This window comes from Sus scrofa, chromosome 13 (assembly GCF_054392235.1).
Source record: "Sus scrofa isolate SSC_HxYL_T2T_F1_AM1 chromosome 13, Sscrofa_HxYL_maternal_Yorkshire_Landrace_v2.0, whole genome shotgun sequence".
Taxonomy (NCBI): Eukaryota; Metazoa; Chordata; class Mammalia; order Artiodactyla; family Suidae; genus Sus; species Sus scrofa.
The window spans coordinates 208,269,560-208,296,930 of record NC_139395.1 but is presented as its reverse complement, the minus strand read 5'-3'; the positions used below and the strand labels follow the sequence as shown (position 1 = coordinate 208,296,930).

Genomic DNA, 27,371 nt, shown 5'->3' with positions numbered 1-27,371 from the left:
GTTCTCCTCATTGATTAAAATTTTTAATTTTGCTTAGCCTGAATTTTCTTTCTCCCTAATTTTTCAGCTGGAGTGTTCAGACTTATAATATTCAAATACTCAGATTTTTCAACTTCAAAAAAGAATGTTCCCCGGATCACTTGTTCTTGAGCAAGCATAAGCACTAAGAAACTACAATCTGTAGGTAACCTGCCCTAATTTGATCTTTATCTTTCCTCACTGTCACTTGGCACATTATCAGATGCCTCCAAGTGTCCTCAGCTTTATTTCTTCTTTAGTCTGATCAACTTATTTAGCAAGTGATGTGGAGAATTCTCTCTAATCAGGTTATTTCTGTAATTGTGCAAAGAGGCATTTCTTTGCCTGGAAACCCAAACAGTCGTTAATTAACAGAGAAGCCAAGAAGCAATTAACATCCGTTTAGAAATAACTTTCCCAATGTACAAGTTGGCAGCTTCTTGTAAGCCAGATTCTGAAAGATGTCTGTGGCTCAATGGGAAGGTGACTGGGGAAGCATAAGCCAAGAATTCAGGTCCCTGTGCTGCTACTGAATGTCTGTGTCTTTAGGCAAGTCATTGTGCTTCCCTCATCTTCCATTTTCTCATTTGCAGAATGAGGGGTTTGCATTTAAAATTATCTTCCAACTGTGGTCCTCTTCAATTCTAATAGAAAGTGGAAAGAAAATTAAAATGCAGAAGCAGTGGAAAAAAAACTTGAAGAATTTACATACATATGTGCACATATATATGTACACACATATTAACACATGTGTATATTAACATATATGTACACATGTTAATAAATACGTGTGTATATTTATTAAGATTGTATGGTTATCTTGAACACATTAAATCCTTATTGCAATAAACAGAATAACCTTGCCCTGACAGTACTTAGGGTAGAATGAACTAGCTCTGGACATAAAGTCATCATGGAATCAAAGAATGAGAGGGATCCCATCCATCAGTCATAGGCAAATCCTTGCAAACACAGGGAATAGAAGATGCAAAAGTACAATTACTTTTGCCTTTGATGAGCCTACATATTAGATATTAAAAAAAAAAGGAACACCCCAAGGGAGCTATTCAAAGCAATGGAATTGATTATACCCTCAATCACAATTCCAAAAAGAGGGACATCAGTGGGGCCGGAGTGTCCAGGAAAGTCTCTATGCTGTAAGTGGAACTTAAGTAATTGTGCTAAAAAGAGAAACAGAGGAAAGGGATGAGATGCTTTTATTTTTCATTGCTTTTACCCTTATCTTCCTCCACCATAAAGCATCAAGGTTTTTGTGTGCATTGCTTCCAAGCTAGAGATGAATCAGACTTTCAGCTCTTCAGTTTCAAGTGGACTTTACAACTTTGCAGCACAAAAATATTGAAAAACCATGGCTTTCAAGCTCAAGAGCTAGTTGATACATTAGTTGTTTTAATTCCAAAAATTTATCTTTAATACCCAAATGATTGGGGTCAGGGAAATACATATAATGATGTTTTCCTACCTCTTTTTTCCAATCCCTGACCAGTTTTTATCCACTGGGAAAGAAGGAAAATATTGGATGGGATTCATTAGGCTTAGATGCAAGCCAACCCCTGAGAGGAGGCATCATGACCATCCCTGAGCCAAGTCCCAACTTGGAAGAACAGGGAAACCTCAGAAAAGTTCATGTAGGAATCCTGAACAGAAAGTGCCAATTTTGGCTTCACAGCATGTAACCCAGGAGATGGCAAGACTTGTAGAGAAATTATACATCCAGCTGTCTCTTGAATGGAAGAACACCACTGTCTAGATAGTGAGTCTTTGAACAGTTTCATAAAGTTTTGCTTTACCCCAGAGCACTTCAGGAAAAGCATCCAAAACTCCATGGCCCTTCCCAACAAAGAGCCTTGTGGAAGGGCTGAAAGTACCGACTGACCAGAGACTTAAGGTGGAAGTGCAAATTATTCAATGTGTAGACCTTACATGGAGACCATGATGGGCCACAGGCATCTCCGAGGACACAGCAAAGATAGCAACATCTATGGCCTATTAGGAAGTCACACCCCAGAGGCAGCCAAAAGGACAGAGGGTGGCCATGGACCAGCTGTTCACTGTATCACCAATGCCTAGGCCTTCTATCAACCTCTCCTAAGCGCAAACACCCCTAGGAAAGAAAAGAAGGAGAAGGGAGGTGGGAAGAGGCCTGTATTAACCATTAATATGGCGCCATTAACCAAACAAAAACATAGTTTTAATCCAAAAGTGATTTAACTTGAGTTGGAAAGAGCCATTAGCAGATGGGGACTCTGCTCTAGTATAAACTCAGTTTGTTGTTGTTGTTGTGAGTGTGCATCACATAGTTTTGTGCACACTCAAGTTTGGAGCTTGAAAAACATGTGTACCCACCAAATGTGGGTGTACACCGGTACTCCAAGGACTCCCTGCACTGTGGGCATGGGTACTGAGGGATCTGAAACCCTTCATCAGAGGCACTTACCTCAAAGGTAGAGCCATTCTCTGCATGAAAAGAAGCATATAAAAATTTTACTGGAAGTTTATTTTTATGGCCCTAACTCAGGCTCTGAGTTTTCAGGAGGACCAGGCCCTCTTTTTTTTTTTTGAAGTGAAGAATTAACAATCCCCATGGTATTATCTCAGGCTGTCAGCACACAGCCTGGACACATTCACATGAGACCAATATCCAGAGAAATGTTGCAGGCTCCTAGCTTGCAAAGAGGGACTGATGTAGGCTCAAGAGATGTAAGGTGGCCAAAGAAAAGCTTGAGGGCTAGAGAAGTTGTATTGGCCTCTGACAATGACTTCAGAGAGGATAAAGGCACTTTGGGTTGGCATGCAAACCCACACTTCTGCCACTTTTAGGCAAAGACAGCTGCTTACCTCTGGGTATGAGAGCCCACCTGAAGCTTAGCCTCACTGTGGAAACAACTCTGCACTTCAGCCATCAGGCTTGGCTGGGCCCCTTTGCAGCCTCCTCTCCACATCAATCTGCCACTTTTGTGCCCTTTCTGGTACAGCTGCTCTTGAGAACCTTAGGAGCCCATGGGAGACTCAGAGGACAGTAGAGCTGGCTCCATAGTAGCCCGATGACATTTCTCCTCTCAGGTGGTTGTTTCCTTCAAGAGTCTGAGACAGAGTGTGTACAATTTCCCTGTGTCCTCTGGTCTCCACACTTAATAAGCTGTTTGTCTTATCCAAGTCCTCGGGAGTTTACCTAGAAGTGACAAGAGCAGGAGAGACCCCTTCTCAGAGGCTCCTCAGTGCCTACGCTCTCCCACCACATGCTTGGACTTGGATGATTCTTCCTGAAAGCGGATACACAACAGCCCTATTTTTACCACTATCCCCAAACCTATATGCTGGATCCTGAAGGCTCTAAGGCAAACATTTACTATTCAAAGTACCTTCTTTTTTCTTCTTTCAAACACCTAGCTGTTGTAATTAATAGCTTCAAATATGGCAATGGCTTCTATAGATCCACACACGTCTATTTAAGGCTCAAAGTGGCAAATTTGACTCTTTTATTTTCCTGGGTCATCACTACCCTGAGGGCAATGCATATAAAAGCTCTTGCTGTAAGGTTTAAAAGTGAGGGGTTGAGATTCAGAAGAATTAGAAAACGCACACGGATTAATGTCAAAATGTTCTGCCTCAGTGTTAACACCCCACTTCAAAGTTTTCTATGAAATTATTCCTACTGTTAGAGGAGAAAGAATTTCCTTATACCACCAAGGGCTTGGGAGTATAGCCTTGGACAGCCTCCCAAGTGAAAAAAATAAGAGTTCTTTAAAAAATTTACACACATATGCACACGCATGTATGTAAATACATATATTCATTTGGATATTTACTTGGAGAGAGAGGGGGGAGAATGACACTCCACAATATATTTACATTTGATTTAACAGAAGAAAAAGTTTTCTAAATGAAATCTTCATACAAAAATGAACCCAAGAAAGATGGTCCTTGTGTGTCTGGCATCATCAAGTAATCCTATGTTCCCCATAGATACATTTTTTTGGTTTAAAGACCTCAGATAGGAAAACAAGGAATTTTAGGGCATGCCTTTAAGTAGAAGCTTAAATCTAGGATCTGAGAGAGCTAAAATGTCAGCACCAAGCCTTAAGTGTGGGAGCAAAGACGAAATAGGGAAGAAAAGAGGTAAAAGAACATAAAGATGGTGAAAACATGACATTATAAGGAGCCAGGAAAACCTAGTGGCATCTAGGTTTATAGTCAAAGGAAGGGAGGGCAGGGTTATAGGGAGCGGTTATCTATCTAGAGCCAGTTTGGAGCATCAAGGATACAGAGAAATGGCCTGGGCAAGTAGTGGGCACTGGGTCACAGGTGTGGATAAGGGCAGGGACCACACTTTGATGTTTTATTCAGTTTCAAAATGTCCTCCCCCTGAGATTTTTGGCGAAGACTGAGGAGATGAGAATCAGCTTCCTCATTAGGTTGAGAATGTACCTTCCTCCCTGGCACAAGCCATCATAACCACTATTCTGAGAGCTAATGTGATGACTAACTCCCAACTTCACAGATCCATTTTTTTTTTAATCCCAAGGAGGTCCAAGGATTCTGAATGAACCCAGAAAACTGACAAAACTGGAGTCAGTGATGCCCAAATTCTGAGTTCTGGAATGTAAGGACTTCACACACAGATGGTGTACCCATACTTACTCAGAGAATCTCCCTCCCTGTTCCTGCATGTAATCAGTGCAGGATGATTAAAGCCTGATCTCTGTTTTTAGGTTGTCAGTTATCCTGCAAAGAAATAAAGCACTTGTGCAGATAGGTGGCCACGTTTCCAAAGCCTTAAGCCAGCAAGTGCATGAGTAGGATTCTCCTGCAGTATTCTTTAAAGTTTCCCAGAGCATGCTGAACATTCTAGGCTTACACCCACATTAGACCTCAGAGTTTAAAAGTATTAAGAGTATTTCCTGCTGTGGTGCAGTGCATTAAGGATCCAATTACAGTGGCTCAGGTCTCTGTGGAGGTGTGGGTCCCTGGCTTGGCACAGTGGGTTAAAGGATCCTGGGCTGCCATAGCTGCAACTATGGATCAGATTCAATCCCTGGCCCAGGATTTCCATATGCCACAAGTGAGGCCATTAAAAAAAAAAAAAAAAAGTGTTAAGGATGTGAATACTTAGTCCTTCTTATTAAAAAAAAAAAAAAAATGCAGACATTCCTGTTGTGACTCAGTAGGTTTATAACCTGACACAGTGTCCCTGAGAATGCAGGTTCAATCCCTGGCCTCACTCAGTGGGTTAAGGATCAAGCATCACTGCAAGCTGTGGCATAGATCACAGATGTGGCTCAGATCTGGTGTTGCTGTGGCTGTGGTGTTGGCTGGTAGCTGCAGCTCCAATTCCATCCCTAGCCCAGGAAAGTCCATATGCTGTTGGTTTGGCCATAAAAAGAAAAAAAGAAAGAAAGAGAGAGGGAGGGAGGGAGAGAGGAAGGAAGGTAGAAAGAAAGAAAAGGAAATAAATGGTATACTTTAAAAAATGCTTTGACTGTATTGGGGAAAAAAATGTCTCTGTACAACTACAGCAATAATTTGAACAAACCAAGAAAATAATAATAACAGTAATATATTTCTCAGCATCCTATTCCCTTCTATATTTATTGATATTCTATATTTTACTGAGAATGGTCTTTACAAAAAGACTTCAAATCATAGCTTGCCAACATGTAAAGTGAAAGATTTTATATCTATAAAACAACATTAATATTATCTATATCATTCTTTTCTTCTAAGCATAAGGTGAAAATTTATTAGACAATGCCACTGATCACTTCCAGTGTCTTTGAAAAGGAATGTACTACATTAAAGGGAGAAATCTATATCATATGTAAAAATCTGTATTATATTCTTGGCTAGGCCAGACTTTCTAAAAAATAATTTGTCAGAAAAACCATTAAAGTTATATATTCGAAGTAAATATACCAATGAATAAAAGCACTGAATACATAAATGTCAAATATACAATGAGAAATCAATCTGATAGTCACATCCTGATGCCAAGTTTGCAACCAGTATGGAAGCCAATCCCAGACAGCTTATCCTGGGTTCTTTTAATATTGTAAACTCAAATCATATTCTAGCACACAGCTTTTCCTACAGATTAAAAAAATTCATTTACTATCCTAGACTTTTTTTTTCTGGAGGCTGTTTATTTTGGGTACAAAATAAGAACTTGATTCGCTCCTCCCAACACTTTCAGGGCAGTATTTGCAATAAAAGGATAAAGGTATCAGGGAGGAGAATAATTGATGTTCAGGTTCACCCTAGAACCAAGAAATCAAATGTTTGGGGTTAATCCAAAGGAAGAGCCATGCAGTCATGAGTTATAAAGAGAAACCAGTCTAAGAGGGAGACAAAGGAAGGCAGGAGAAGGGAAGGAAAAAAGGGACGAGGGACATGGGACAGGCACCAAAGAAGTGGAGAAGAGGAATGACTTTCTGCAGAATAAAGAAGCAAATCCAGAGTTCCCACTCTGGGTCAGTGGTAAGGAACCTGACTAGTATCCATGAGGATGCACGTTCTGTCCCTGGGTGCGCACAGTGGGTTCACTCAGTGGGTTCAGGATCCGGCGTTGCTGTGAGCTGTGGTGTGGCAGACACATCACCAAAAAAAAAGAAGCAGCAGCAAATCCTCCTTATTTATTTATTTTTTAATTTATTTTTTAGTGTCACACCCATGGCATACACCACAGCCACAGCCACAGAAACTCCTGATCCAAGCTGTGTCTACCACACCACAGCTTACACCCAGATCCACAACACAGAGCAAGGCCAGGGATCGAACTTGCATCCTCATGGATACTAGTAGGGTTTGTTACCACTGAGCTATGGAGGAAATTCCAAATCCTTTTAAAGCCAAGAGAGCTACAGTTCTAGTTGTAATCTCTAATAGACTAATTTCTGTTTCTCGGTTTCCTTTCTCTATAAGAGAAGTTATACACACACAAACACACACACACACACACACACACACACCACCATTTTATCTTTGGATGGTATGAAGAGCAGCAGAAAATGGAAGTAACATCATTTACTCCTATAAGTTCATTTTTAAGTGGATTTTCTTATCAAAGCTCATGGGAGGGCTTCATTGTAAATGGGTTCATAAGCACAAAGATGATAATATTTTTAAATGGTGAAGAACTGCAGTTAGTTTCCATTTCCTGCTTAGAGATGAGCACTTATCATGGGAAAGATACAAGCTGTCATAAAGCTTATTACTACATGAACATCAAAACATGTTATGGGCTGAGGAAGAGAAGTAATAATAGGCATTAAACATTCTATGCTTTAAGCACGTACAGAACCTACCTGACCTAAAACACTGGTGCATAGAAGGGCATGCAAAAGCTAAATTGAAGACGTTTTTCACTGTTTCTCCCCTTCACTTAAGAAAAATACAGATGATAGGTAGGTAGATAGATAGATAGATAGGTAGATAGGTAGATAGATAGATAGGTAGATAGGTAGATAGATAGATAGGTTGATAGATAGATAAGCAAGTGCCATACACTTATAATATTTTCAGGGACATATAACATTTCACTTTAAAGAAAGAGAGAAAAAAGAAAAGAAAGAAAGGGAGGCCTTATCCTGGGTCAGGCATTATACTGTTTTACATATGTCAGCTTAATGATTCTCTTAATAGATCTATGGAAAGGATTCTACTATTGTTTTCATTGCAAAAATAAGAAAATTGAGTCAAAGAGAAAATAAACACCTTGTCCAGTGTCACCCAGCTATGAAGCAGCATAGCTGAAACAAACGCCAGCCTTCTGACACCAACTCACAACTATAATTCATGCTCACATGGTAGATCCACTAAAAATATGAATTCCATCACCAGAGAAAAATGGGAGGACCTAGGATGCAAGCTAACAGGGAAATTTATTTTTTCTTTTTTTTATTAAAGTATAGTAGATTTGCAATGGTGTGCCAATTTCCATTATACAGCAAAGGGAATTTCCAGTCTGCAGAGCACTGGAGGATACTGCTGGGTACTCTACCCCTAGTTTCCCTGCCTTCTAGAGCAAGGTGGCTAGGTGGACATCCTTAGGCTTGAAAATTTCTGATGAAAGAGTTTAGCAACTTAAACCTTCATGTTTAAATATAGTTTTTCTATGGCTGTACAAACATGAAGAGGTTCATGAAAACCAAGTCTAGAAGTAAAAGCTTTGGAAAGCTACCATAATTTTGATCCTTGTTCAGAAGTGCAATAATTTTTTATTATAGTTGATTTACATTGTTCTGTCAGTTTCTGCTGTACAGCAAAGTGACCCAGTCATACATCTATACACACTCTCCTTCTCATATTATCTTTCATCATGTTCTGTCACAAGTAATTGGACATAGCTCCCTGTGCTATACTGCAGGACTTCATTGTCTATCCATTCTAAATGGAACAGTTTGCATCTATTGACCTCAAACTCCCAATCCAATCCATTCCCTCCCCCTCCCCCTTGGCAACTGCAAGTCTAATGTCCATGTCTAAGAGTCTGCTTCTGTTTCATAGAGAGGTTCATCTGTGCCATATTTTAGATTCCACATATAAGTGATAAGTGATATCATATGGTATCTGTCTCTTTCTGACTTACTTCACTTAGTATGAGAATCTCTAGTTTCATCCATGTTGCTGCAAACAAGCATTATCTTGTTCTTTTTTATGGCTGAGTAGTATTCCATTGTATATATGTACCACATCTTCTTAATCCATTCATCTGTCCATGGACATTTAGGTTGTTTCCATGTCTTGGCCATTGTGAATAGTACTGCAATGAACATAGGGATGCATGTATTTTTTGCATTATAGTTTTGTCCAGATACATGCCCAGGAGTGGGACTCCTGGATCATCTGGTAGTTTTATATTTAGTTTTCTGAGGTACCTCCATACTGTTTTCCATAGTGGTTGCATCAAGTTAACATTCCCACCAACAGTACAGGAGGGTTCGCTTTTCTCCACATCCTCTCCACCATTTCTCATTTGCAGATTTACCAATGATGGCCATTCTGACCAGTGTGAGGTGGTACCTCACTGCAGTTTTGATTTGCATTACTGTAATAATTAGTGATGTTGCAGAAGCTCAATCTTTATATGTGTGTCTTTAATTCTGAGATTATAAAAGGCAAAGTGGTTAATGAATATGAGCTCCTCCCATGCCACTCCATGCTAAAAGATGACTTTCACACTTTCTTTCCTGTGGATATGAGAGTATGTGGTTTACTCAAGTTCATAGCTGGTAGGGGCCTTAAAGGCATCTTTCTTTGTGACTACAGGAAAAACTTGGAAGCAGAAAGGTCAGCGCTGATATCTTGCCATTTTCTTTTGACAGGTGGAGACAAAGTAAGAGTCAAAAAGAAATCATAGTTTGTGACCAAAGACCCACCAATGAAACTATATATTCAGTCTCACACTGGCAGCAAGAAATAAATACCCAGGGTTAATTTAAAAAAAAAAAGAAGTTTGCTGTATTTTAAGGCAATAAAAAATTTAGAGGAGGATTTTGATCTTAAATAGAAACTTTTTTAAAAACACTTTTATAAGGTCACACCTGCAGCATGTGAAAATTCCCAGGCTAGGGGTCGAATTGGAACTGCAGCTGCAGCCTATGCCGCAGACACAGCCACAATGGATCTGAGCAGCCTCTATGACCTACACAGTAGCTTGCAGCAATGCTGGATCCTTAAACCACTGAGGGAGGCCAGGGATTTAACGTCCATCCTCACAGAGACAATGCTGTGCCCTTAATCTGCTAAGATGCAACAAAAACTCTTGTTTTCAAAGAAAAACTAAATGATTCATATCATCAAAATAAGATCTGTGACTGCCTCTTTATCCAAAATAGGAAACGAAGGATTTCAAGTCCCTTCCTCACTGTGTCTCCTACGTGAGCCATATCTAGAGACTAATTTTGGTTAGTTTAGTGCAAAACAGTGAAATGTTTGAATCTAACATTTGAGAGTTCAAATAAAATAAAAAGAATGTAAGTCCTTAACATATTTTGTGGGGAAAGTATCCACAGAAACTCCTTATAATTATTTAATAAAACAAAAGAGTCAATCATGATGTGGGAGATTTCCAGTGAAAACAGTTAAGCTTGAGGAGTCAAATGGACTGAATTCGAATGCAAACACTTTATTTTATGAACCATATTTCTTGGGCAAATTACCTAATATCTCCAACAGTAAATTCCCCCATCAATATAATGAACATAATAACCACTTCCTTATAAGACTGTTGTGAGTTTTGTGCATAACCACATATGTAAAATCCTTGGCACATCTTTCTTCTCTCTCTCCCCTCCTTCCATTTTAATGAGCTTTTTGAAACCAGAAATGTCCTATGCAAAAAAAAAAAAAAAAAACCACACACACAAACAAACAAAAAAAAAACTTTCTTCCTCATTCAAATAAATTTCTGAACAAAGTTTGCAAAATCCCAGTACTACACTACCTACCACAATAACACTACAAAATATTCATTCTATCTTACTAGCAACACATAAACTTCACATCACATAATGTTACAAAACTTATATCTCATTTGTGACACACTTGCTCTAACATTTTCTGAAGTATAATTCATAGAAAGCATTTCTGAATTTGTCTTTGTGGGGCATGACACCCTTTCAATTCATTGAACCCACAACTTACCATTTGAAAAAAAAGTTAATATGCATGACCTGTTCATTTTTTAGTATCATAAAGGAAATAAAGTTCAAATCCTAAAACTCTTAGGTGTAAAAGAATCAAGAAGTCACATGCAAACAGCTAGTTTTATTTTAAAGGTATATGTCTGATAGGTCAGTAATTTACATCTAGGAACTAAATTTATATGTCTGGTTTTCAAAGCAAGTAGAAACATTTAAAATACTACTTATTGGAGTTCCCACTGTGGTGCAGCAGAAACAAATCTGACTAGGAACCACGAGATTGAGGGTTCGATCCCTGGCCTCGCTCAATGGGTTAAGGATCTGGCATTGCTGTGAGTTGTGGTGTAGGTTGCAGATGCGGCTTGGATCCCGTATTGCTGTGGCTGTAGTATAGGCCAGCAGCTGTAGCTCCTATTCGACCCCTAGCCTGGGAACCTCCATATGCCACAGATGCAGCCCTTAAAAAAAAAAAAAAAAAAAATACTGCTTATTTCAACTACATCACTTCTGTTATGGAACAAAATGGAGTGTAAATTTTCAAAAACCATGTTGCACATTGATATACAAGGACCATAGGAGACATTTCGTCCCCTGCATGTATGGGACACCACTTCCATCAAGCATTCACAACCTAGAGAAGTCATCTGGTGACATGCTATCATTTGACTTTCCACCATGTCCATCGTGCAAATTAATGGTAAAGGAATAATGCTTGCACGTCCATAAGTTTTGCCAAAGGCTTTGGGTTTTTAGAGAATGTTTTAGGAGCAATTTCATCAGAAACAACACTACTTTGTAGAAATCCCTGTAAAAGCACAAATTTGTCACTCAAAGACTTTATCTTTTCTGTCAAAGAAATGACAGCAAATGATGTCTTATTACCCCATTTGTATATTGTGCATGCGCATAGATACAGTGTAATCGTAATAGATATATATGCATATATATATACCATCTGCATATGCATAACATTTTATAATCATAATTCCATTTTCTTTTTGTATTATGCCATCATCTTTGCTGTGCAGTTCAACACCATATTATTTTCATTTCAACCACAGCTGCATCATTGCTGCTGCCAGATCTCTGTTTTTTTGTTTTGTTTTGTTTTTTGGTTTTTTTTTTTTTGGAGAAAATATACAATTTAAAATTGTTTTTTTTCTTTTTTTTTATCAGAAAGGAAAGTCATCAAGAATTAGATTTTATTTTAGGAACAAAGTAAGGTTTCATGGGAGAAAAAAACAAAGCCTTGGTGTAGAGAAGGTTTGTTCATTTTCTATAGCATTACTGAAGTGTCCGTATGCCTTGATAAAGTTATCAATGTTCGGATCATCACAATGGGGGAGATGACTTAATTTAACTCTATTTTGGTGTCTCCGCGAAGGTAAGTTTTCTATTTTGAGAGCCTGCCTGGGTAGTTTTATACTACCTCATTTGTGAACGAAACCCCACAGTTTGCCCAGCTGACTTAACAAACCAGTTTCCCCAAGGAGAAAAGGTGGGTGGCCAGTGGGTGGCGGAGGAGGTGTGGGAACTGGCCGGGAATTTGCCTTGTGGCACAGGTGCCCTAGACCAGTATTCATATTTGTAAAAACCTAGGCAGAGTCAGATCAGTGGAGGAGGGAGATTGTCATTTACACTGATGCTCTGTTATTTCATGTTCTCCAGTGTCTCTCTTTCAATGCCATCATGGAAGAACTGGGCATCTCACTCAAAAATCAGAAAAAGTTAAAGAAAAAGTCAAGAACTAAGGGGAAATCTTCCTTCACAAGTATCCTTACTTGTCATCAAAGACGAACTCAGAAAAAAGAGACTGTGGCGTGAGCCAAGAAAACACCTGTAGGAAGTTTTCAGGAAGAAGAAAAATCTGCTTACTACAGGTTTTGGGAGAAAGGATTCCTGACAACGTGTGATGTGTTTCCACATATCTATATACATAACGCCCATTATGTATATAGATATAAGAGATACAGACGTTTTAAAAAAGCTCACGTAGACTGATATCACTTGGGAAGCAGCACAGGTTCTTTTGAAATGAATTTGTAATCTCACTATTTTACTTTTTGTCCTTCATCCCAATAAATTGCTGTGTGTGCTTTCTAAATAGTAATAAAACAACAGGGTTTTTTTCCAGAATAAATTTGAGTGTTCGTTTGTTCCCCATTACTTGCTCCCATTCACAATATTTGATTGCCAAGTGCCATGAGCTGTTAAGTTTGCTATTTTGATGAAACCTCTCACCCATTCCATACCACAGAGCTATTTCTGGCTGTGTTTAAAAAAAAAAAAAATCTTGTAGTTTATGCCAAATACCTAGTTATTATAGTAAAGTGAAACCATTTATCTTTGTGATTTAAAATCTAATTTTATAAATAGTTTAAATGGCACTTGGAACGTCAGCAAATATAAGATAAAAGGATGCTAAAAAGGGGAGTTCCTGTTGTGGCTCAGCAGTAATGAACCTGACTTGTATCCATGAGGATGCACATTTGATCCACGGCCTCGCAGAGTAGGTTAAAGGAGATGGTGTGGCCGTGAGCTGTGGTGTAGGTCACAGATGTAGCTCGGCTCAGATCTGGCATTGCTGTGGCTATGGTGCAGGCCAGCAGCTGCAGCTCTGATTAGACCCCAAGCCTGGGAACTTACATATGCTGTGAGTGCAGCCCCAAAAAGAAAAAGAAAAAAAAGGGGGGGGGATACTACGAAGGGAAAACTGATTCAAAAAATAAAAGTGTCCACCACCTTTGGGGCATCATTTCAGATTCTGGAGACACCAGGGTGAGAGGATGGTTATGGTCCCTGCCCTGAGAGTGGATAGTAAAATGAAAACTACCCAAAGCAGGACTGGCACGTCCTTGTGGAGGTCAGGAGCTGCAGGAACATGCGGGAATATTTAACCTGGTGTGGGACAAGGGAAGTCTTCCCGGAGGAAGGTAGTACAGCTGAGATCTGAAGGAGGGCCAGATGATTCCAGGGCAGGGAGGGACATCTGGTGCAGAAGGCAAGCATTCCAGCCAAAGATGCAGCCTCAGGCACTGACAGGGAGAAACGGGAGTTCCCACTGTGGCTCAGAGGAAACACATCAGACTAGTATCCATGAGGATGCGGGTTCAATCCCTGGCCTTGCTCAGTGGGTTGGGGATCCGGGGTTGCCATGCACTGTGGTGTAGGTCGCAGAGGTGGCTCAGATCTGGAGTGCTGTGCCTGTGGTGTAAGGCGGCAGCTGTGGCTACAATTTGACCCCTAGCCTGGGAACTTCCATATGCCACAGGTGTGGCCCTAATAAAACAAAGACAAATACAAAAAAAGAGAGAAAGAGAAATGGGGGCCAGAGTGATGGAGGAAAACAGAGTTCCGTGACTAAAATGCAGGGGGATGCAATGGAGTGCCAGGTAATAATCACTCCGGTTGAGAATAAAAGAATTGAAGGAAAGAAGACAAGAGAAGAGGAAGAGAGAGGGCCCCCTTTTCAGTAAACCAGAGGAAGGATATTGGGCTAGAGGAGTGCCAGAAAGAGCACCTCATGACACAGGTGGAAACGGGGTTTGAGAAAAACACCAAAATTCGAGGGCTAATTCAGTAGGGGTTGAGGGTTGGTATGAAGAAAGGGAGGCTTAGCTATGGAGTTAAGAGGTTGGGAAAAAACAATGGGAAAGAGCATATATTGGACTAATATTTCACATAATTCAATCCCATTGGTTTCTATAGGATTATTTTACTACTAAAAGAAACTTTTCATCTCGTCCCTTTAGAGTTTAAGTACAAAAGTCATTCCAGACATGAAAAGGGAAAAAATAAACGACCTTTCAAATAGCAGTTGTAGGGATTGGACAGACATTTTTCTCTGGCTGTAATCTTCACTCAGATTTGGGATCAATCAGAATTTTATTAACCATGAATAAAAGACAATGTTGATCATAAAAAGTGCATTATGATGCTTATATTAAAAAATTACAAATAGAAATATGATGAATCCTACTAGCCGAAAATGAACTAGAGTGATAAGACATTACAGAGGAAATATGCAGTTTATTCAGTTCACTAAAACATATACCAAAGGAGAGTTCCCCTTGTGGTGCAGCAGAAACAAACCTGACTAGTATCCATAAGGATGTTAGTTCGATCCCTGCCTGCTTCAGTGGGTTAAGGATCCAGCATTGCTGTGAGCTGTGGTGTAAGTCTCAGAGGAAGCTCGGATCTCATGTTGCTGTGGCTGTGGTGTGGGCCAGCAGCTGCAGCTCCGATTCAATCCCTAGCCTGAGAACTTCCAGATGCTGTGGGTGTGGGAACACACCAAAGGAAGGTTATTTTACATTTTCTAGTGTAGTAGTATGGTATTTTTTCTCTCATTTCAGGAACTATTACAGTGCTGTATCTTTTCACATGGAGTTACAATAATTTGTGTGAAAAGAAGTATATCAACTTCTAATATCTAAAATATATTGTGTGTCAATCTGGTTTATAAATATTTTAAGCTCCACTAACCACTTTCCTCTTCATTTATAGTAAATTACTGAATTTTATTCAAGGCACATAATACATTGAACTAGGCAAAATTGCAGAACAGGGCTTTTTATGTCAACTACTAAATATAGTATATAATCACCTCCTCAGACCACCAGTATTTTATTCTGAATACTCATTTGATGTGTATCTATGGGCATATATTTCTGTGGGCCCCTATGTGTGTTGGGGTGAAGAACAGAGTAATCTAATGAGTTCAAAGAAGGGAAAAAGAAGAAACCTGCAGAATATCTGGAACCTAGTCCAGGAAAAAATCCCTGAGATCAGCTATTAATCTCTGAGATGTTCATCCTTCTTACTAAAGAACAATGACTCATACACAGTTATGTATAAATCAATGGCAGAGTTAATTAAAAACTGGATCTAACATTTCTTCCTTCAGCAATTTCTTGATGTTAATTAGGAAAAAATGGCTCTGGTGAAATATTTGGGAAGAGAGAGGAAGGTCAGTGTTGATTGAAATGTGAAGATTTCTTTTCCTTTCAAGTTTCAAATCCGGGCCTTTCTTGCCTTTCGTGTACAGAAAAGGGAAGAGATCCTTTGGACTGCTTGCAATAACCCCATAGGGTTACCGATACTTGCAGGTGCTCAGAGTTTTCCATTCTTAGCCAAGAAGATGCTGGAGGGTGAAAGAAACCTAGGCGAAGATAAAATATGTTTGACCAGCATTTTTTTCTGTCTCAGCAGTTGCTGCTTGAATTTAACTCTTTGCCTGAGCTGAAAGGACTCAATGGGTTCTTAATGAAGAAGCTCTTATGATTGTTGTTTTGATGGAGAACCAAAGTTAAGAGTGTCTATGCTGGGAAAAATCCCTAAGAGCTATCTCTGTTTAAAGAAGCATAAAGTCTGTCCGTTCCAAAATATATAGCCCACCAGAGTCTCTCCAACATCAGAGAGGCCAAAGCATCAGGTAACAAGCTGGCTCGTGTTACCATCTCCTTGTTCAAGTCATTTATGAGTTGGATGCTCCAGCTTAGAGCAGAGAGAGGACAGCCATTCACTGATGAAGGACCTCCAAAGGAATGCCAGAAGTGCACAGGGCTAGGACCAGGAAGCCATCCCACCTATGGTAATGGAGTGCTTGGAGAAGGTAGCTTTTGGGGTGGGGAAGAGGTGATAAAGGGTAAGGCTGGGACTTCAAAAGCACACTCAGTGCTCAGGTTTGCTCAGGGCTAGTCCCATAAATGAAGAGAAACTTTTCCTCCAGGTCCCCTTTCTTTAAAAAATGACCATGTAGAGGAAAGAAACAGGACAAAATAAGAACAGTAAATCCTCCAGAGTGGAGATATATATACTATATTTACAAGTAGTAACTCAAAGTCCCATAAGCCTTGGGAGGAAAATGACCAACATTAAACCATCCTGACGTGGTGATATTTAGAAATCCAGGAGGAGGTAGGCTGGCTTTACAGGTCTGTATCTTCATAGTGTGTCTTGGGTATACCAGAGAGACTTGCTTTTAAGCTTTGCCCACAAGATACCCAGTTAGAGAAATCACTCCATTTTTATACAGACTCCTAGGTTAACGGAGACTTCAAAATCGATGCATGGGCATGTATTGTCTGGTTGGTTTGTTTATTTACATTCAGATCCTTCTTCCTTCCTTTCACCCCTCATTTCCTATCCCTTTTTCTACATTGGACAAGTCTCTAGACATCCTAGTTTGCCCGGAATGGTTCTACAGTAAGCCCGAAATTGTGAAGTCCTAGAGGCTAAGCTCCCTCTGCCATCTCATGAGTATCTCAATTTGGACAATATGTCATAGGACATTTTGCTCATTGGCCTCAAGCTTCCTCTTCTTGGCAGCCACACAGTTTCACTAATAAAGTTGAAACCTCTATTAATGTTAAAAATGAGCCTCACCAAAGGGAGTGAAGGGAAGGCAAGAGAGCCCTGCACTCCATCAAAGTCAGATTGTCAGATTGCCTGTTTATTTAAAGAACTAAGATTCTGGAGTTCCCTTGTAGAGTAGTGGGTTAAGGATCTGGTGTTGTCACTGTTGTGGCATGGGTTCAATACCTAGCCCAGGAACTTCCACATGCTGCAAGCGCAGCTAAAAAAAAAAAAAAGAACTAAGATTTTAACTTTAATATCTCAGAGTCCAGAGGCTCTTAACCATGGCACCATACAATCTTATCTTTATGTTTTAATGCAAACCTTGACTCAATTTTGAAGAACTATCCATGGGACCACAAAATCATTTCCCATCATCATTTAATAGAACAGATAAAAAGTTTCCTCTGTCTATTGATGTTTGCTATTGCTGTTTCCTAGAAGCAATATTTAAGTACACCAATGCTTTGACAAGGCCCTTAAATAGTAAAATGTTGTTTCTAACTCTTAATATTTAATAAAATGAACTCTTTGCCACATCTGTGAGGTAGTTGTTTTACTGATTTGAAATTACTCTTTGAACACTTCTCATTCATAAGACAAGTCATTCAAATCATAATTAAAACATATGAATGGCATGACATGGTAGTTCCCATAAGCAACTCAAGTCTCATCATGTTTTCAGCAACCTCACAGGACACCATTAGACTGTAAACTCCAGTTGACTGTAAACTTCTAGAATGAATCAGAATATTTCTTTTATATATCTATCACTCTATAGAAGTTATTTAGCCTCTCACATATAGCCAGTAATAAAGATTTCCTAAAAAATGAATGCCAACTTTTGGGGCAAATGCCATGTAGACACCTGTCACAAATTTTGAAGAGATAACCTTTGACTTTGGGAATATTAGAATTGAAAAGATCAAATTTCAAAGGTGAAATTTTGTTGGGATGCTTGATTTTTTTTTAAGACTATAATTGTGAATGTCATTGAGTTTTCTTGGATTTACATGTCCATATAACCACAAGGAATACATGCTGGAAAATTCTTCAGTTAGAAACCAAGAAATATAACAATCTCAGAAAACACACACACACAAGATAAAGATTTTCAAATCACCAACATCGGAGAGAATTTTAAATGTGTTGATAACATTTTCAGTACCTGCAGATCTGTCATTAAGCTACTTCCAGAATATTACTGAAGAGGCAGGCTGCTTTTTCTTATCTTCATGACGAATTCTGTACCTAGAGCAGCAAATTTAAATGAGACCATTTTAATAAAGCCATGCCAAGATTTAAAAGTAATTTGGTGGCATTAAGCATAATAAACCAAATTATAGTGATGAAAGAAACATTTTCATTAAAGCTTTAAAAAAAATGACACTCAGAATTCCAGTGCAGGGATGGAATTGAGTCTGCATTGTCCCAAGGGAACCAAGATAACAAATGACAGCTAGAATTTTAAGCTCATCATAACAAATACATAATTAGTTTTGACCTTTTCACAACATCCTAACAAATACAGTGATTCATAAGCATGCATATTGCAAATGAAATTAATTGCAAGTGTATCTTGCACTGAAATGTTTAATGATCTCATCATAGATTTCCTGGATGATTTCCTCCAGAAAATAACACTATTAGAAGCCACATACCAGGTTAATTTCCTCGAACTAGAACCAAGCAACATGTATAACCTGTGTCTGGTTCATGTTTTCCTATTTATGTGGAAACCTTCTCTTTCCTCCTCTCTCTCAGCACATGCATCTTTCCATAACTAAACTAACTTAAAGACTCAGATCAACTGCCTCTGATTTTAGTCTCCCTTGGTATTTATGGGAGAGGGTTTCCAGGAGCTGCAGTGGATACCAAACTCTGCAAATGATCAAGAGCTTTATATAAAACTTCAATGTGCAATGAACACAGTTGACCCTCCTTATCTGTGGGTTTCACATCTGCGGATTTAACCAACCACAGATGCAAAACCCTGATGTGAAACCCACAGACACAGACTCTGTACATGAAACTTCCCTTGATTTCTTCCTATCTCTCTCCACTGGCCTTTATCTTCACTCAAGTTCTTTGACTTAAAAAGTATTTAGTACATGTTGGTAACTGGTGTAATTTTATGTTTCATGCCTATTAACAGCCTCTCCATCACCATGCCCAAGGACTGGCTCACATAATGCACGATGCACAACTATTCAATGTGTAAATCAATCCGACTGATGCCATTAAATCATCCCCAAAGTATAAAACTCTACTCATCTCCTGCATTCTTAAACTTTCCTGAAATAACTTACATTCATATTTTCCCCTCCTTTCCTGCCCCTTTATGTTTTCCAGGGCTTATTTTTCTCCCCAAAGATATAAAAAAAATTCAAGTTTCCAGAAACTCATAAAAACACATCAGATCTTTCAAGCAAGGGTCCATGTTGAGGAGATTCTTCCTGAGTAGAAATGTTTGCATTTGCCGTGGCAGTTTCAGAAGTGGTTTGTAATTTAAGAGGCACAAGGGTAACCCAGACCCTAAAAAAATATATATAACTTGCTAGCAAAGGTGACCCACAAAATGTATTAACTCAAAAATTTAGGACTGGAGGTCCCATTGCGGCTCAGCAATAACAAACCCGACTAGTATCCACAAGGACACAGGTTCATCCCTGGCCCTGCTCATTGGGTTAAGGATTCAGTTCTGCTATGAGCTGCGGTGTAGGTTGAAGACATGGCTGAGATTCCATGTTGCTGCGGCTGTGGCATAGGCTGGCAGTTGCAGCTCTGATTCAACCCCTAGCCTAGGAATTTCCATGTGCCACATGTGTGGCCCTAAAAAAAAAAGACAAAAGAAAATTTTAGTCCTAACAGAAAGGAAGGAGGGAAGAAGGGAGGGAGGAAGGAATGAAGGGAGAAAAGGAGGAAGGGAGGGGAGGAAGGGTTCTTGGGTTCAGCTAAAAAGCAATTACCTTCACATTTATCAGAATGCTGGACAGGGGATGCAGAGATGGATGGTTCTATTCCTCCACAGAGGAAAGAGGGGCATATGCTATAACCTAGAGGAGGTAGGTTGTAACTAAGTTGGACATTCCTGATAGTAACGACCAAATCCTAGGATCAGTTATTAAAGAACGACAGGAGTTCTACTTTGTCTAAGATAGTTGATACTGTGCTTCTTTAAGGTGGAAAGACAGGCTATGAGATCAACCAAACACCCAGCCAATTTTATTGTTCTATATTGCATTAGAAACCATTTAAACTTCATTAAACGTGATTGTTCTTTTTACCCTAGAATTAGCAATGAGGGCTGAAAATGGAGAACAAAGAACAAGCAGTCTACTTTCTAACCAATGTCATGAAACACACAGCCAGGTGCACCTATCAGGTCTTATTAATGACCACTCCAATCATGTTCTCACTGCCCTCTCTACTCTCCAACCTATGAAAGCAGAGATCTACAAATGATAAAGTGTGAGAGACGTTTCATATGATCCACCTCAGAAAGTGGTACCTTTTCCCTATGAAGGAGTGATGTGCTCCCTGCCTTCATCACCAATGACAAGAAGGGGGCTCCAAGCAAACCCATCTGAGAAGATGGGGAGCCTTCAAGCAGGAAAGATAGGCATTCTACTCCTCCACCAAACCCTTCTGCAGGTGACTACCTCAGATGTCCCCATGCCTGTTTGAGCAGATAAAGTTGAAGATTACAGAGGAGACAGCCTTTGCCCTTGGGACTCTTTAGTATGGGGACACACCAGAACAGTTTTGTGATATGTGCAGAATGAACCACTGAATCCAAGTAAGAGCTGGTGCTCACCGTAAGTGTTTCCTTTCAAACTATCATTTTGACAACATTATTCTTCACTTCAGATCTTTCAAAGGATATTTCATTACCTTTAATCACAGCATCAACGGAATTCGGGTGGCATTTTCTACTTCATATTTTGTTCCAGAGCCTACAACATGGCTCTAAAACAGTGGGTTTGGCTCGTGAGATGGGCCCTAAATTTTACATTCCAAATCACATGGCATTTGTAGTGTAAAATTGTTTATGTCACTGAGAGTTATGAAAAGATGATAATTTTGTTAAGTCAAAGTAAAAAGGTATTTCCTTTTACTGACAGGATAATAGGGACATTGGAGGGTTTTAGTGGTAAGAAGGAAGAGGGATCAATTTACGATCAGAATATTAAAACTCTGTTTTTCTACAGGTAAGATTTGGTGTCACCTTTATAGGTTACTATCTAGAAGAGGTCCAAGCTGTGTGTACATTGGTGGTTCTCTGAGCATCTTTAGAGGAACAGGATAGGAGATGCTTCAGAAGCTGGTTGCCTCACAGAAGGGCTGTTGTCCTCAGTGGGATTTTTGCCTTTATTCCTCCCAACAGAATTCTTTCTTTAAGGTTGGCTAGGTCTCTCCAGTTTACTTTCAAGAGCCCAAAATGATTCTTGAATCTTGGTTTTATTCTTTCATTTACTCATGGTTTACCTTTAGGTAAATCGTAAAATTTTCTCCCCTAAGGTTATGGCAGGAACTCTCTGGCACAGTCCACTGGGGCAATGAGGGCAGTTTCATAAAGGCCTTTTCCTGAGTAGTGGGCAGAGCTGAGGGTAGCAATACAGGAGAGCTGTAACTACCTCTGGTCCAGAGAATCTGTGGACTCTCTTAAAAGCTCATCCAATAGGAGCTGTGGCCTGGGGAGAAATGCATTCACTATAAACCTGGGATCTAGATGTAGTAGAGCCAGGGGAAGCACAGTTTCACTTTTTCATGACTGATTTTCTGCTTCCTATTGACTCAATCCAGTTAGAACTCTTATTTGACCCACTAGTCAAGAAAGTCCAGTGATTCTGACTCCAAAGGAGACTTTCTAAACTAGATAACAAACTGGAAAATGGGTGTGGAGGTGCAAAGCAAAACTACCCAGCAAAATATTTTTATTCTATATTAGTATTTCTGTGGATAAATAAGTAATAAGTACCACTCAAAGCTAAAGGATTTTTAGGCATTTTAAAGTGAAATGCATATGCCTGATATAAATTATAAGTTGCTTCTGGTTAGAAAAAAAAAAGAAAGAAAGAAAGAGTAGAATTAAAACAATATAGGGAATTCTAGAAGGGGGAGGAAACAACCACATTCAAGGCTCAGGAATGGAGTTAGGGTGACCTGGGTCTCAACTGGGTCACTGGTTCATATGTGTGAACTTAAGTAAATTACTTTGCTTCTCCCTGAACCTCAGCTTCCTCAATCAATAGTGCAACTATTAAGAGTACATATATCATGCCTGACACACAATATTATTATTACATTGTTGTTATTATTGCTCTTATTATCACTAAAGTCTGCAGTTAAGATGGTGAGAATGAAACTACTAGGGAGCCACTGTCTGGTTTCAAAACAAAATCATGGAAAAACACAATGGGCGATCATGAAGTTCCATGTCAAGCTCAAAGTTAACTACAGTATTTAGCAGCCAAAGGACCAAAATGCCTCTAAAATCATTAAGTTGTGTGTCTGAAAGCTCACATGGGGAATCCTCATGTTCATTGTCTTCTTTAAAATGCAACATTAATTTCTTGGGCACATCAAAGCCACATAGGCTATAATCTGACTCCAAAGAACAGGAAAGTTTTGTCCTAAACTTATGGTATCCTCCAAACTCTGAAATACACCACTATGTGGGACATGGCCAGGCCTTTCAACAAGTGTCTCAGTCAGGGTCCAAACATAAAATAAATAGCACACTTAAGGGATTAATAAAAGAGGTGTTACTGAAGGGATTGTTTACCGAGGTGAGGGCAAGCAGGAGAAAAGTCAATAGCGTTAACATACTTAAGCCAGAAGGGATATTGGGAATGAATGATGTCACCAGAACCCAGCAAGGGCCTTAGTCATAGTTGAGAAACCACCTTATAGGAATGGTGGCTGTAGGGAGAAGAACACATTTTATTTATTTATTTATTTTACTCTATGATTCCATTTATTTCTTTTTAAATTTTAACTTTTTATTAGAGTATAGATGATTTGCTGTTGTATCAATTTCTACTCTACAGCAGAGTGACCCAGTCATACAAATACATACATTCTTTTTTCTCATACCATCTCCTATCATGTTCTACCCCAAGGGATTGGACATAGTTCTCTGTGCTGTATAGTAGGACGCCAAAATAAATAGTGAAGTACCAAAGTTAAGAAAACCAAAGAAGAAAATATATAGAAAAAAAAAAAAAAAGAACACAGCTTTGGCTGACACCATAAGCCCCTGGGAGTGGGGGATTGAGAGTTTTATGGAATATGGTGCAACATGGCCTCCCATTGGACAAACCCAAGTAGAAACCACATGGCTAGGGAGCCTGAGTGAGTGGTACAGTCTGAGATGTCCGCCTCCTTCCCGTAAACAGAGGAGGGCAAAGAAATATACAGCATAGATCTACAGGGATGATGGAGGATAACCAGTACAAGCTTTGTGAATTCAAATTAAAACCAAGGCCAAATGCAAACTTACCCATGAAAAAAGATGGAATCCATGTTCAGAGTAGAGGATCATTGCCTGTTCTTGAGGGAACACAAGGAAACGAAAGCTACCCAACATACTTTAATAGAGGTGGCTGAAGCACACAGGCAAACAACAGAAAAGCCTTCATAATATTCTGCCTCTTTAGCAGACCTTTCAAAATATGCCGGGCCTATCTTCAATTCCCATTCCAGAACCTCAGCTCACTCCAGGCCTCACCAGCTGGTGCATGTCTCTTTTATTCCCTACTAAAGTACTTGGGAGATGTACGACTGGAAGTAGAGCCCGAACTCTCTCTGTCCATTTGGCGCCATAACTAGAAGGACTGCTCTCTGCTTACATGACATAGTCAACACGGAAATAACACCCACAGCTTCTGCAGGATCTCAGCAAACAGCCCCTTCCCCGCAGGGCTCGTTGAACACTGAGGTCTGGCAGTGTTTCCCTATTCAGTGGTCCTGATGTCTGTATGTAGTTCTTCTGGAAAAGCATCTCATGCTGTAGCTACCTGAGTTCCAATGTTAGGAGAGTTTATCCCTGGATGACAGTGGTTTAAGTGGTTGTTCCTCTTCCTACTTTTGCTATATTTTCCAAAATATCTGATATTCGAGAACTTAAGAGTAAATTTTTATTTAACTGAGCCCTAGTGCTTTAAAAAGTTTCTTCATGGCAAAAACTATTTTTGTGTATGCTGAGAAAGCAAAATATAACTTTGTATGGAGAGAGAGATGGAGGATAAAACAAAACATTGGGATTAACTGAGGCCTTTCTTTTACAGGCCTAATTTTCAATAGCCCCGCGTTTAGCAGCAATAATACTTGATTTTTCTTTGAAGTTCATACTATATCATGAACAAGACAGGTTTATGCCAAAAGGAATGCAAGGAGTTTTCAAATATAAAATAAATCGATATAACTTAGCACATTAAGAGACTCATGAAAAAAAGATAATATTGTCACCTCAAGTAATGCAATATAAAAACATTGAATAAGATTCTATTTTATTATGATATTTTTGAAAGCCTCTTGTATGAGAAAGATAGAAGAAAACTCAATGTTTAATAAAGATTAAATACCAAAACTAAAGACGTCAAACATTATGCTTAATAAGAAACTTTAGCTGTATTTTCTAACCATCTTTCTGCTGTTTCTTTTTTTTAATTCAAAGCTTTATTTAGCTGTAATGGACATATAATACTGCATAAGTTTAAGGTGTACCACTTATTTATTTGATGTACTTATACATTGGGAAATGATTTATGCCTCCATCACTCACATAATTACTATTTGCGTGTGTGTGTGTGTGGGGTGAGAACTTTTAAGATCTTAGCAACTTTCAAACCTGTAATACAGTATTGTTAACTATAATCACCCTGCTGTGCATTAGATCCCCAAAATGTATTCATCTAAAACCTATCTATAAAACAGAAACAGATTCACCGACATAGAGAATGGACCTGGGGCTGCCTAGGGGCAGAGGGGAGGGAGTGGAACGGACTGGGAGTTTGGGGTTAGTGGATGCAAACGATTACATTTCGAACAGATAAGCAGTGAGATCCTACTGTGTAACATAGGGAATTATATCCAATCTCTTGGGATAGAACATGATGGAAGACAATATGAGAAAAAGAATGTCTATATATATATATATATATATATATATATGTATATGACTGTGTTGCTCTGCTATACAGCAGAAATTGACACATTATAAATCAACTATAATTTTAAAAATCTGATAGTTTGTACCCTTCGACTACTCTTTTACTAACATCTCCCCATTTCCTCCGCATATATCCCCAGACTCTGATAATTCCCATTCTATTCTCTGTTTCTATGAGTTTGGTCTTTCTAAATTCCACATATGATCGCATGCAGTATTTGACTTTCTCTGTTTGACTTAGTTCGTGTAACATAATACTCTCTAGGTCCATCTCTAGTGTTGCAAAAGGCAGGACTTCCTTATTTCTCATGGTTGAATAGTATATTGCATATATACACTTTCTTCTTTATCTATTTATCCACCAATAGACACTCTATCTATTTATCCATAGGTAGACACTTTTTTTTTTCCCCACATGTTGGCTGTTGGGAATAATGCTGTGATGAACATGGGAGTACAGATATTTCTTTGAGATCCTGCTTTCATTTCCTTTGGAAAAATACCCAGAAGTGGAATTGCTAGACCATGTGATCGTTCTATTTTTAAGTTTTTGAGGAACTTCTATACCATTTTCCACAGTGGCTCTATCAATTTACCTTTGCACAAAAGTACACAAGTTTCCCTTTTCTCCACATTCTCACCAACATTTATTTCTTTTTTTTCTTTTATTATTTTTTAATAGTTGTTGCCCCAATACAATTTTTTTTCCTACTGTACAGCATGGTGACCCAGTTATACATACATGTACACATTCTATTTTCACACATTATCATGCTCCATCATAAGTGACTAGACGGTTCCCAGTGCTACACAGCAGGATCTCATTGCTACTCCATTCCAAAGGCAATAGTTTGTGTCTATTAACCCCAAGCTCCCCAACTACCTCACTCACTCCCCCTCCCCCTCGGCAACCACAAGTCTATTCTCCAAGTCCATGATTTTCTTTTATGTGGAAAGGTTCTTATGTGCCTTATATTAGATTCCAGATATAAGTGATACCATACGATATTTGTCTTTCTCTTTCTGATTTACTTTACTTAGTATGAGAGTCTCTAGTTCCATCCATGTTGCTGCAAATGGCATTATTTTGTTCTTTTTTATGGGTGAGTAGTATTCCATTGTGTATATATCCCACATCTTCCTAATCCAATCATCTGTTGATGGACATTTGGGTTGTTTCCATGTCTGGCAATTGTGAATAGAGCTGCAATGAACACACAGGTGCATGTGTCTGTTTTAAGGAAAGTTTTGTCTGGATATATGCCCAAGAGCGGGATTGCTGGATCATATGGAAATTCTATGTATAGATTTCTAAGCTATTTCCATACTGATCTCCATTGTGGTTGTACCAGCTTACATTCCCACCAAAAGTGAAGAAGGGTTCCCTTTTCTCCATACCCCCTCCAGCACTTGTTATTTGTGGACTTATTAATGATGGCCATTCTGACTGGTGTGAGGTGGTACCTCATGGTAGTTTTGACTTGCATTTCTCTAGTAATCAGTGATGTTGAACATTCAGATCTTTTGCCCATTTTTCAATTGGGTTGTTGGCTTTTTTTGCTGTTGAGTTGTATAAGTTGCTTGTATATTCTAGAGATTAAGCCCTTGTCAGTTGCATCATTTGACACTATTTTCTCCCATTCCGTAAGTTGTCTTTTTGGTTTCTTTTTGATTTCTTTTGCTATGCAAAAACTTTTCAGTTTGATTAGGTCCTATTGGTTTATTTTTGCTCTTATTTTTGTTGCTTTGGGAGAATGACCTGAGAAAATATTCATAAGGTTGTTGTCAGAGAATGTTTTGCCTATGTTCTCTTTCAGGAGTTTGATGGTGTCTTGTCTTATATTTAAGTCTTTCAGCCATTTTTGAGTTTATTTTCATGCATGGTGTGAGGGTGTGTTCCAGTTTCATTGATTTACATGCATCTGTCCAGGTTTCCCAGCAATGCTTTTTCCCATTTTATGCTCTTGCCTCCTTTGTCAAAGATTAATTGACCATAGGTGTCAGGGTTTATTTCTGCATTCTCTATTCTGTTCCATTGGTCTATATGTCTGTTTTTGTACCAGTACCACACTGTTTGATGACTGTGGCTTTGTAATATTGCTTGAAGTCTGGGAGAGTGATACCCCCTGCTTGGTTTTTGTTCCTCAGAATTGCTTTGG

General features: G+C 39.1%; 1 protein-coding gene and 1 long non-coding RNA gene across 8 annotated transcripts in view; one reads left to right on the top strand and one right to left on the bottom strand.

The window, feature by feature from the left end:
* GRIK1 (glutamate ionotropic receptor kainate type subunit 1) overlaps positions 1-12,819 on the top strand; it is a 409,934-nt gene extending 397,115 nt beyond the window's left edge. For 4 of the 7 annotated variants that reach the window (XM_005657138.4, XM_021070893.2, XM_084991918.1 and 1 more), the window contains 2 exons: positions 11,856-11,942; positions 12,348-12,819. In XM_005657138.4, the coding sequence (XP_005657195.1) occupies positions 11,856-11,942; positions 12,348-12,503 (243 nt within the window). In that variant the 3' untranslated portion in view covers positions 12,504-12,819. The remainder of the gene's footprint in view (positions 1-11,855; positions 11,943-12,347) is intronic. The other 3 variants (XM_003483349.5, XM_021070894.2, XM_084991919.1) reach the window with 1 other exon arrangement.
* Positions 1-27,371, bottom strand: part of LOC146397853 (uncharacterized) — a 137,258-nt gene that overhangs the window by 5,162 nt on the left and 104,725 nt on the right. The window contains exons 7-8 of the long non-coding RNA XR_014825119.1: positions 18,205-18,287; positions 8,624-8,797 (exon numbers count right to left, since the gene is read on the bottom strand). This is a non-coding gene — a long non-coding RNA (uncharacterized LOC146397853). The remainder of the gene's footprint in view (positions 1-8,623; positions 8,798-18,204; positions 18,288-27,371) is intronic.